We start from the raw sequence: 12598 nt of genomic DNA, 5'->3' as shown, positions 1-12598 counted from the left end.
ACCAAAGTTATGCTCTGCTGTTTTAAGATGAATGCCAGCTGGCAGTACCCAGAGCCCGGCCTTGTGAACGGGGCCTAAGCTGACTTTGGGGGGATGTTGCCTGCCTGATAAGTTACTTCCTTCACCTGAAGATGAAACTGTCTCAGATATAGTTTGCCATTTGATATTCACATGATAAAACAAACAGCCCTGGCCACTACCCTACCCCAGAAATGTTTCCTTCACGTAATGATGCTCACGACACAGGATAGCCATAACACTATGCAGACTAGGAATTTTATGAAGATTCACAGGTCACATAAGTTGAAAAAGTGGATGACCTGAGGTATTCTGTACATATTTTAAGTACTTAGTGTTTGTGTGTATGTAACACCTGCCATTCAGGAAGATCTCAAAGCATCACACCCATACTAGAGTCTAGCTATTTCTGGAATGGTGCCAAAGAGTTAGACGTCAGAATGCATTACAGTCCATCAAGGTGGAAAACATGTTGGTCAAGGACACAAGAAAAGCCTCCAGCCTGGTAAAAAACCCAAATATGATCTTTAGCTTCCTCATGATGTGATGATGGAACTCTTCCCAGGCATTCTGAAACCATTCAGAATGATCGGTTTTCCTAGAATCAAATGAAATGGCCACATTAAAGGCAGGTGACAAGAGGATATTTCTTGTGGGGACTGTAGGGGTCCGTAGAGGTCATTTCATTGAAACTTTCAAGGCTTCCAGACTGGGTACACTGTAGGCTCCAGATATAATAGTAGGTGGATCATTATCATTTGCTATGTTTATACAAACTAAAACCAACAGTCAGTTCTCTGTTTTGTGTCATCCAATAAATTATACCTGGCTTTCTCCTCATGTTATTAATAAAGAGATAAATATGGGGGGAAGCTTCACCTCCAATAATATTTTTGTCCTGAAAATAACCGATGGATACATATTTTTGGATATAGGAAGACAGTACCTCATGTTTCTCAAAATATCTTCTAGTCTTTAGACTGTCATCTGAAAGATGAATATGGTATACCATCTCTTTGGAGAAATTAAGGAAACTGAGAGTGGTTTGCTTTGGCACAACGTGGCCGTGATAAAACTTCCATTCTGTTGGACAAATATCTTTCCATTCTGTAATCAATCTCTCTGTCTCCTGAAGACACTTCTCATTATCTCTTACCAATTTGGCTGAGAATGTATAATAGAGTCTCTCTTGGTGAGGCTAAAAACTTGACATTACTCATGCCCTCCTGAATATTGGGGTTTCCCACATAGCTATGGTAGATCAGGGGTCCAGACAGTGTTTTCTAAAGCTAGCACATATGCACACACTGTCTTTGTGGACCTGATGTTACCTCTCTGCAGCACCAGGGCTGACAGATGTGTTCATATCTAATGTTGACTTTGTTCGGATATGCAAACTGTCACCTACCTCCTCTCCCACCTAGCTTCCAAATGTTAAGTTTCCACTAAGCTGTTCCTAGTCTGGTACATTGCATGAAGCTATAGAAAATAAAGCATTCAGGCTGAATGGTGGGAGCTGGAAGAGGCAGAAATCAACTGTCAATTTCAAAGGGAGAAGACCGCAATAGTCTGAAAAAGTTGTCTCTCCGTACAGATTCTGCAGGGAGTACATTTCTCTATTATTTCAATTATTACAACTTCCTGAATAGGTTGAAGGTCATTCATAATTCACACTTCTGTCATTTTTAGACATGCCAAATGCAGTCTATTAAGCATAAATAAAACTTCAGTGCTTGACCAGGAAAAATAAACGGGATTCATAACAATGAGGCCTTGTTCATCTTTTTAAAAGTAAATGATGTGTTTTCTTTTTTCTTGTTTTCCCCCCTGTGCACTGAATTTCTCTTCTGTCTCAGTGGTACAAACACAATACTTCAAATTGATCCAAGCATAGCAAACTAGACTGTAAGTCTGGTCTGACAGATTCTAGATTTTTCTATTTTATAGGATAATAAACAAGAACCCACATTATTACCATTTATAAATACAAATAGTAGCATTGTCTATTTGATGGAGGACTCGGTTGAACACAGGCCTTGACAGTATAAAACAGAATTTGCCTGAAGTCTTTTATAGCCTATTAACTTTCCTATCGGAATGCTTGTAAGCGCCCATACTCTTTTTAGTACTTGTGGTCTTGGACTTAAATAACAAAAGAACATGAATATTTAATAAAATATGATTAATCCCAATTCCAACTACATATAATATATAACTATATGTAACATATATTATATACAAACTACTGTAACATATATTATATACAAACTACTGTATATAATTTATTACATATCCCTTATATGATATATAATTAGAATTAAGCATATGCCATTAAACATTCATTTATATTAATATGAGATTGCTAATATTTTATGCAAATTTAAAATTTCCCCAAGGTGTACACTTTACCACTTTTATAGGTCACATATAAAAATATATAACATATCCAAGTACATCCATGCTTATATATAATATTGTATGAAAATATACCTCTTGGAAGTCTAAAATTTGTTAAATCAAATCCAATCACCACTGCCTTTTATCCCTAGCTTAGCCTTGTGAATATTAACTGAAGGGATATTCTTTTGGCATTTGGAACTGGTTTCGAGGTTTGATTAAAATACATTAAGTATAATAATTATGTTCAGAGTAATTCCTTTATGGATGTATATAATGTTAAATTTATGCCTTAAATTGTGAATTTTACCACTAGTAAGAGTGAACAATTTGGGGAATTTCTAGTTTTATTTTCAAAATCGAATGATTTAGAATTAAAAAAAATATTTAGAAATTTCACTACTATGCTATTTTAGCAAATTGAGAAAATTAAAAAATACAAAATGATTATTAATTAAAACATTTACTACAAATATTTATTCTTATAAATTGAGGCATCCAGAGATCTAGATATAATATCCATACTGACAAAGATAGAAAAATAGCTTTCTGGAAAAATAAAAAGAGTCCATGAAGATATTGGGAAATTTATGAAAAAACTACCTTAACTTTCAGAAGTGTCAAATGTACGCACAGTTAGGTCATGGTCATAACATGTTGTATTTCTGGAATTTGTTACTCGCTACCAAAGAGAAAACTCTAGAGGAGCTAACACATTTTAAAAATGCTTATCATGACTTTTAAAAGAACAGAATTTTTATATATTCCTATTTTCTTATACACTAAGGCCCCGTTCCTCTTATCTTTCAACTTCTATTGTGGGGAATTGAGGTTTTTTTTTCCTTCTTAGAAAGCATTCCAAGAGAGACAGAGCAAAATAATAAATCAACAACCCTTTTTGTATCAATTTGAACTTTTTCTGAGTCTTTGAGACTTTGGAGTCCCTCTTTATATACTTGAGTTGAATTCATCACAAACCCAGATCCGGGCCATTTTTATTTTGGATCCAGATAACTTTTTCCATAAACCCCCCTGATGGGAGAAGAGACCTTTTCTTTTATGGAATTCAACAGAGTAATGATTCCCTTCCATTTTTCTCCAACTCAAAAACCAGAGAGGTTCTATTGGTAGGATCTCTGCTTCTGTTACGTAACTCAGATGACATATAATTCATAGGACTGCAATAGAGCCGAGATTTTGAGACTACACTGAGTTTAAAGACATTATGGTTATATTTTTATGAGCATGGCCAAGAACACTTAATATACAAACCTGTGGGAAAAAGCTACATAAATCACTTCTGTTATTTATTGTATTTTTATTTGCTGAAGGACCTATTTTATAATATAAAAGCAGAGATGTGATATCTGATTTTCAGAAAGGTTTGATTCCTCCAAGATTACATTCCATCATTCCTCCCCATAGCTGTTTTGAGGCAACGAATTGTCATTATGTTTTTGTTTAAACTCCTCCTCTCACTTCTCCAAGGTAGAACATAAATTAACTTTATATGCAGACATCTCTGGATTCGAGTATTCAAATTATTTTTTGGGGTCATTGTAATTATAGGTGGAAAAATATAATGTTACCGAATCTTTCTAAGATCCTAAGAGATGAGATATAAAAAGGATCACAAGTGGTAGCAACACCTCGAAAAAACCCACTAGATTTGTAAGGGTGTGGTGGATGGGACTTCGAGGCACATTCTTATTGCTATATGAGGAAGTGTGCCCAGAATCTGCCCTCATTACGTCTGGCGCTTGCCAGTTCTTTTCAAACCTCAGTTTCATGAGCACCATAAAAATTCACTTAAAATCGAAAAGAACACCCTGAAGTTAAAACCCACTCTGCTTTGCCTTGCCTTTCGTGGCCCAGAATGTCACCTTTTACCTCCAGTAAATAAAGCCAACATCAACACTCTTCCGTGTCTTTTATTTTTTATGCACTCAATATTCCTCACATGACAATCTGGATACTTAAGGGGAATTACAGTAGCGATCGATGTCCCTGCAAAGAATATTGTCTCTATACGCTATACTTACAATGTACCTATCATTTTCTTTTGTTTCTTGGACTGTTCACACTGGATTGAGTAAATATGAAATGGAATTAAAAGAGACATGATTAAGAGTGGACCACAAAGAAAGCATGATATCATAATACTTTCTTAAAATGACCCGGCATGTGTGTCTAAGCAGCGTTCCCCAACAGAGACAATCGCCCTGTGTGACGGTCTTGCAGGGTATTGTCTCTTTAACCTCACTATTTCCGAGAAGCCACCGAAAAGTTCTAATATGTCACAATTCAAATGTCAACATGTTGTTGGAAAGGAAGCTAATAAGTTAAACCTTTGAGAGATGCCAAAAAAAGAGGTGATTCAAACTGTTGAGAGAAGTCCATTGTTTTCTAAGGGGAAATAGAACTCCAGAATGAAATAGGGTGCTTATAAGCATTTAACTGGAAGATTTAGGGGGAAAAAAAGTGAATGCACAATAGTTTTTCTCAACCTGATAACTTTTTGAACAGAACTATTCCTCTTGGTGTACTTCCAAAAACAGAAAAATGTACAGGTGAGGGTTAATAAGATACGCACTGCACACTCACTGGTTTCTGTAGAAATAACACATGACAAGATGTGATTTTCTTAAGATAGTCTGGAGTCTATCTGTGGGTAGATATAAAGAATCTTAGGTTATATGATGACATATTCTAGCAACATTTTGCGTTTGGCATTACTTTCTATAAACCAACTTCACGTGGTTAAACTACTGTTGCCTGAAAAAAATGATTTCATTTTGACAGGAAAGAAACTAGGCAGAAAACACTCCTCATTGACTGATTTTTTGGATTTAGCACGATTTGGTGCTATGATGTTTTTATAGGAAAATAAACAATTGGACTTTAGAGCCACCTACTGGAATAAAGAGGCACATACTTATATTTGATGTCTTCTGCTTTTCGAAGGATAAACAAATAGATAAATACCATGAAAGTTATGCACATTTCTGTTGATCTTATAAGATATTAATTTACTCAGTTTTCCTCCATTTGAAATGTCAAATATCCTGCAAGAAACCAACAGAGTTAAAGCAATGCCCTCTGAAGATACATTCTCATAGTTCTTAGTAATTTGTGTCATGTGAATTTTTCCCATCGATTGAGACTGAGCGCAATTGAATCCCTAGTTTTGCTGTTGTCTTTGTTGCTCTGGTGGTTGTGTGTGTGGATGTTCATTTTCACCAGTTAATTGTATAACTTCATTCTTTCTTCCACAACCTCTATCTGGTCATGGAATTGTTGTTTAATAAATAATCTTAGAATAAGATTAAAAACTAGGAACATTTTTTTGTGATAAAATGAATAAGCACCTTAAATATTTTCATGATTAAATGCTTTTTTTTTGAGATGTGATTGACATATAATATATTAGTTTCAGGTGTACAACATAATAAATTAGATATTTGTGTATATTGTGAATGAAAATGCTTTTGTAGATGAAAAAAACCCTGAAACCTGGACAAGTAAGTTGGACAATGACTTGCCTAAGGTCACAGAGCTGGTCAGGGGAAAGGTAGGCAGCTCTGGGGAATTACAGGTCCACTTTTCCCCACAGCTTTTTAGTCAGTCATTAACAGATTTATTAAATTCTTTCTCTCCTCAGAATTTTGCTAGGAAGCAGGGGAATAAGCACCACCCCCTACCACCCTGATAAATGAATCAATTAAAGGGATACCACCTGCTTTCAGAGAGTGGGAGTCAGGAGCTGGGGCATGAGGGCAAGTCCTGGATCTGGTGTACTGAAAGTTGGTGAGAGGGGGATTAAGCTTTTTAAAAACAGAAGATTCTCCTTTGACAGGAGAATTGCTACAGCTCAGTTCCTTATGTCACATCCTTAAAAACACCTTGTTGAGAAGGTGGCTGCTTTTGAGGACGCGCTAAGCTTGGTCATTGTGCCCCTGCTGCCCTTTGCAAGGCCACTGCTGGATAATGCCAGACATATTCAGCTCTGTGAATACCTGGGTGGTTCACTAGAGTGAAGAATTCAAAGAAGGGAAAGTTCTTCACTAAACATTACACAAGGTATATGTGACACAGAAAGCCTTGTATGAAGACGATTTGATTGGTGAAGGAGGATTTGGAAGAGTTTGTGTACTGGCATGAGAGTCACAGCTTTCCATTTGTCACCAGAAGTCACACTTCTTTTGATAAAAAGACATATGTTAAGGTCTGAGAAGACGTACAGATATTAGTGGATATCTTGCCCTTTCTTAACATTCACTTCTTTCTCTCTTCCCACCCCATCCATCTCTGGTCGCGTGCAGATATTTTACAGAGTAGTCGCAGACATTGCCCCAGGAGAGGAGCTCCTGCTGTTCATGAAGAGTGAAGACTATCCCCATGAAACTATGGCGCCGGATATCCACGGTTAGTACTGCTCACGCCACCACCCTCCCTGCCCTCGCTCGGTCGCTGGGATGCAGCATCCCCATGAGGCCGTTGCACGTGGCATGTATCGGTGTTCCTGGCTCTTCAACGTCAGTTTTCGCAAACTCTTTCTCTTGTAACTGGCTCTTTTCTTGGCTTGATGCCTGGCTGATGTTACTGTGAAGCTCAAGTCAGCAGAGGTCTTCCCTAAAGTGGAGGCCAAAGGAATTTTGAATATTTCGACTGAGATATCACATGGTTAAATTTTTCGTCAATCCCTTAGACTATGGGGAGAATCCTTTCACTCTACAGAAGTAATTTCAGAGAACTCGGTTTGGGCTTTCATAAATCTAGTGGTTGTTTCTTCCCATTTGATGTTCTCTTACTGGGAAAAGTGTATCAATGTGAGTAAAACCCTAGCCAGCGTGACCATATGGGCAAGGGTTGGGGGGATGGGGATTGGGAGAAAAGTACACATGAGGAAATTTTACAGCCAGAGAAGTTTTTATTTGCCAGATACCTATTCTAAATCAAATGAAGGGGGGGGAATCAAGACAATTATAGTTACTAGTTATGTATGTACAAGACAGATAAAGAGAAAATTCTACCCGTATTGATTTGTATCATTGGGATGAAAATTGAGTACTTTTTCTTTCTCTTTCTTATTTCTCTCTCCTAATGTAACATAATTTGGTTCAAAATAATCTAATGGTGTCTTTAGAGTGTTTTTTAGTTGGAAGGACCACTGGGAAGGGTTTCTCACCCCAACTGAGCTGACAGGTGGGGATCGAGCCCCCTCCCGTCCTTCTGGCATCTGTGACAGAAGAACCTCAGTGTCTGCTTCGGCAGCTCCTCCGAAGGAGCCTGCCTGTCTTGGCTGGCTCTTCACTTGAACATGTTTTCCTTTGGCTGGGCTGCATTCTGCCTTCTTGTAGATTACAGCAGTTATATTTTTGGGAACCTTTTGGAAATTCTTCTCTTCTTAGAGACCCAGTGTTCTCAACCAGCCGGGTAGAGTTTCAGCCTGAGTAGGGCGTCTGATCCATGGGGTCTGTGACGGCTAAGAGTGCTTCGAAGATAAGAAGCATAATCTGGGTTTTCTCTAGTGCAAGGCAACTTTCATTGGTGAATGTTAGGTCTAAAAAGGTTTTCAAACAATTATTTTTAGCAACATAAATGTTCTAGATATATAAATATTCTAAGGGTTCTAGATATATAAATATTCTAAATATTCTAAATTCTAAATATGTTTAGCAATATAGGTACTCTAAAAAAATTAAATAGAAGTGACTGTTCTTTGTTTAGGGCTACGATTCATAAATGACCTGCCTTTACAATGCTCTTGAATCCGTCAGTTGCCTTTTGTTTTCATCATGTCATATCCATATCTCTCTATATATACCATATATGCTATATGTAATGTTTATGGTGTTTAAGTGGTGCTTTGTGTTTTATACTTCTAGGATTTCAGATTGCTTAGGAGAGAGAAAATAAAACACAAGCATCACACACATTACTGTATACCAGATGCATACTCTCCATTTATCATCTCACTTGGTCTTACACATAGATCAAACCTGTAAGAAAGGAATCGTTTCTATTACACACATAGAAAAACTGAGGCTACCTAAAGCTAGGTAAATTGGCGAAGACCACATGACTAGAAAGTGGTAGAGTCAGCTTTCAAACCAAGGTCTTGCTATCTCTAAATCCTAGGCCTTTTCCATCCATCCGTGTGGCCTGGAGTTTCTGTTTGTGTTCAGACTGCTGGTGAGATCCTAAATGTAGATGATGATGATGATGATGATGACGATGATTATTATTTTGAGAGAGAGAGTGAGAGCGAGAGCAAGTGGGTGTGGGGGAGGGGGCAGAGAGGGAGAGAGAGAGAATCCCAAGCAGACTCCACAACCAGCACCGGGCTTAATCTCATGACCCTGAGATCATGACCTGAGCCAAAATCAAGAATTGGATACTTAACCAACTGAGCCACCCAGGCACATCCTAAATGTAGATCTTAAATATGTGAATAGTGTGACAGAGTATAGGAAATGTTTCCATTACCTGGAAGATGTCATCAAGAAACCTGACTTTAGAGCTGAGGTGATTTATTTTAGTATGCTGCTTTTCCTTAACCCTCTACAGTCCAAACTTGACACATGTATAAATCTACATAGTGATTTCTTTACCGTACTGGGCCCCCTGTTATTGGTTTAGTTTAAATCAAACCAGTATTGGGTGTGGATTATAACAGTGGCATCCCATTTGACTTCTGCTTAACTTGTTACACTATAGCCGGGCTTTCCAACTTTCAGTGGCTTTCTGTTCCTGTCTTGGCACGGGCCCCAAAAGCCCCTAGTGATCTGCTACCCTCTCTTACTTCACTTCCCATTTCTTCCCTACATGCGCCCTATCAGCCTGCCCTATTTTACTACGGCTTTGCCTTTCCACAAGCTGCCACGCTCTTCCTTTCCTTTAACCATTGGTGCCCGCTGTTCCCACTGCCTGAAACGTCCTCCCTCATCCCACTTCACCTGGCTGATGCTTGCTCATTGCAAAGCCTTTTCTGAACCTCGCTCCCTCAGATTAGATGGATTAGACACGTTCCTCTGGGCTCCCTTAGGCCCTATGCATGCATCTGTCATAAAATACATCACACTCTATTTGTTCACATGTGTATCCCCTTGAGTTCCTTATGTAGTCATTCCCTAGCAAAATGCCTAGCATTTGTTGGTGACTAAATGTTCCCACAAAAACATTCAGTCAGTGAACAACTGGCTGTAGGTCCTGCCTGTAGTTCTATAAAACAGGGATTATGTATCATGTTGTCCTGGGTGTCTTTGCAGCACTGTGAGCTGTTTTCAAGACTTCTGTGATTGTGTCTGTGTGATCTGTGCATAGTGTGGCCTCATGAGTGGGCTAAAAGCAGTTCAGATGGAAAGAGTAGGAACAATACGATCACTACCTGATACTTTATAACCTTGTTATCGCTAGTTCCCACTAGGACCATTTATTTATCTTACTGATTCAGAGTGCAAATTCATGATATGTTTGCTGTTTAACAGGGCCCTGCCAATTAGCCCTGACCCTAGGGTAACATAAATTAGCCTCAAAGGGTACTAAAAACATCCTGTGTCCCATTACGTGGTAATGAGGAATGTAATGAAACATCCAAGTTTACTGCTATTAACCAGGTACAAGCATGACTCAGATAGGGCTTCGGTGTCCCACGTGCCCTCCAGGTAACATGGCACGGTGAGAAGGGTATGAGACAAAGATGGGTTCAGACCCTGGCACAACCCCTTGGCTCTATAATCCCTGACTGGTTACTGAACTTCTCTGAGCTTTAGTAGCCTCATCTGAGAATGGGATAAACATCGGACATATAATTTCTCATGATCAGGTCTTGAGAAATATCAGTACCCATGAACAGGGTTGAGGAAATAGATGATGCACAGTCAGTGGTCATTATGACTTTAATATCCTGTGAATATTAACTCCTGGAAGGGTTTAAGCCATAAAGCTTTTATCTGGTGAGGAGGCTGTACTGTAGTCACAGGAACCACATTACACTGCTGGACGGTATCCTGGCTTCTCTACAGGTATTATTTTTAATTCAGGGTAAAATTGAAGTGGTGGAAATGACGACTAAACCATTTCCACTATGTCTTCCATAATTCGATAAGAACTGCTGGTTTGTGGTGACACTTCCTGATCAGCCCAGGCCTGGTAACATCTGAATTATTTTCACAGAAGAACGGCAATATCGCTGCGAGGACTGTGACCAGCTCTTTGAGTCCAAGGCTGAGCTAGCAGATCACCAGAAGTTCCCCTGCAGTACCCCTCACTCAGCATTTTCAATGGTGGAAGAAGACTTCCAACAAAAACTTGAAAGCGAAAATGATCTCCGAGACATACATGCAATCCAGGAGTGTAAGGAATGTGACCAAGTTTTCCCCGATTTGCAAAGGTTAGAAATGGCTTGTTGCACTATGGAACATGTTTATTTCCTCTGCAGTCAAGTGTTGTTGGTATGCAGTCGGTATGCTGAATTTTCAGAATTTATGCAGATGGGAAATTTGGAACTGCAATGAGCCTGACAAAGTGTGTTAGCGACATGTTCAGAAATCAGTTTTCACTGGAAATTCTTATCTGTAAAACATTTACAATGGAGTTGTAATTAGTTATTTTGATGCTAGACAGAAAATAATGTGTTTATGTTTATTTAAGCGGTGTTATCGGCAACTGAAAGCTTAACGTTGCAGCGTAAAATAGGACTTAAAGGAAGAATCAAGAGTGCTGGAACAACACTGATGCCAGTTAAAGTCATCATATGCCAAGTAGTAAAGCTGCCTCTAGAAACATCTAGATGATTAAAAAAAAAAAGGATTGGTTCTGGTATACACTTAATGAAAGATCGATGATCTTTTGATAGATCCTTGTCACCTGTGGATTTCATTTCAACTATTTATCTAAACCACACGTATATGAAAGAATAAAAAAATCATGCCCAATGAAGAAAATGGGAAAAAGTAAACATGATCTAAATGAAATTATTCTTTAGTACTTATTTTTAACAAAGTAAAAATCACGTATCAGCAATATATTAATTTTTTGTAGGCTTTTGAACTTCATTCAAGAACTTTTTTTTTTTTTTTTTAAATTTCTGTTAAAGAAAACAACAACCCTGGAATCCGCCCTTGGAAAACTACAGTGATGATTATGCTACAGAACAGTCTTTAAGATCAGGGATGTATATAACCAGCTAATAGGTTTTCTGTTTGTTTCTACCTAGTGGTTTTTGCCTTGGCCCACAAAAGGTTTTAATGATTGCATTCATTTCTTTGCTTTTAAATCCAGAAACGATCCTTGGAACCTAGAATCAGAATTTCAAATGAGCATTACCGTATTGAAGTGGGAATGGTAGTGTATCAACTGGCCTTACTCGAGAGTGTGAATTACCCATGGTTTATCTTGGACACTCCACCTACTGCCCTTGACCATTTTGTTTCCTCTCTTTCCTTAGTGCCTTCCCTTCTTTCCTCTCCTCTTTCTCTCTGTTGATTTCCCTGCATCCTCTTTTCTGGCTAGGCTTCTTACAGGAAAGGATTTCATACAGTAGTCATTGATTTTAGTGCATAAATAACTAAAAAAGAGTCAAGTATAACCCACTCCTTGAGGAGACTGAGTCAAAAGAATGAATTTCTAGGTTTGAAAATTCAGGCCTAATTTTAGAGAGAAAAGGGGGAATAAAAGGGCTTTCCCAGTGCCCTTTAAACTCACCTTTAATATTTAATATAAATCCATGTAGAGAATAAATCTGTTATAGATGTTTGGTAAAAAATAGATTTGTAATAAAAATAAATATATCTCATAAATACAACTGTGACCAAATTTAAAAAACGGAATGAAAGTAATAAATACTAGTGGGTAAGGAAAGTATTTATATGTAAGGCAGTATCTCTGATGCCAGAAATTAAGTATATTTCCTTCAGTTTTGTTATCGGAAATAATGGACAGCATCATAAAACAAAAATTGGTGGACTAAACACTAAAATGTAATGCCTACTTCCCCCTAGAAGTGTATGGAGACACTTAGGTGGAGAGAGGTTCTTACTCTGACTAGCTGTAGGATTGAGCCTGAGTCAACTTAACGCCAAAAGCCACTGTCAGTTTGGTTCCTTCAGTCAAACATTCAATGGAAAACAATAAGGAAACCTAATTATCTGGTATCGGATGAACCCTCAAAACTTACTTT

The 12598-nt window shown here is 38.1% G+C and overlaps 1 protein-coding gene across 10 annotated transcripts in view; it reads left to right on the top strand.

Annotated features, from left to right (window-relative positions):
* MECOM (MDS1 and EVI1 complex locus) overlaps positions 1-12598 on the top strand; it is a 545991-nt gene that overhangs the window by 492349 nt on the left and 41044 nt on the right. For all 10 annotated transcript variants that reach the window (XM_045788608.2, XM_045788603.2, XM_045788606.2 and 7 more), the window contains 2 exons: positions 6738-6840; positions 10594-10810. In XM_045788608.2, coding sequence (XP_045644564.1) covers positions 6738-6840; positions 10594-10810 — 320 coding nt within the window. The remainder of the gene's footprint in view (positions 1-6737; positions 6841-10593; positions 10811-12598) is intronic.

The sequence above is a fragment of the Ursus americanus genome, chromosome 4 (assembly GCF_024610735.1).
Source record: "Ursus americanus isolate L20-20 chromosome 4, mUrsAme1.1.p, whole genome shotgun sequence".
Classification (NCBI taxonomy): Eukaryota; Metazoa; Chordata; class Mammalia; order Carnivora; family Ursidae; genus Ursus; species Ursus americanus.
The sequence above is the reverse complement of the archived record's forward strand: the minus strand, read 5'-3'. Positions and strand labels throughout refer to the sequence as shown.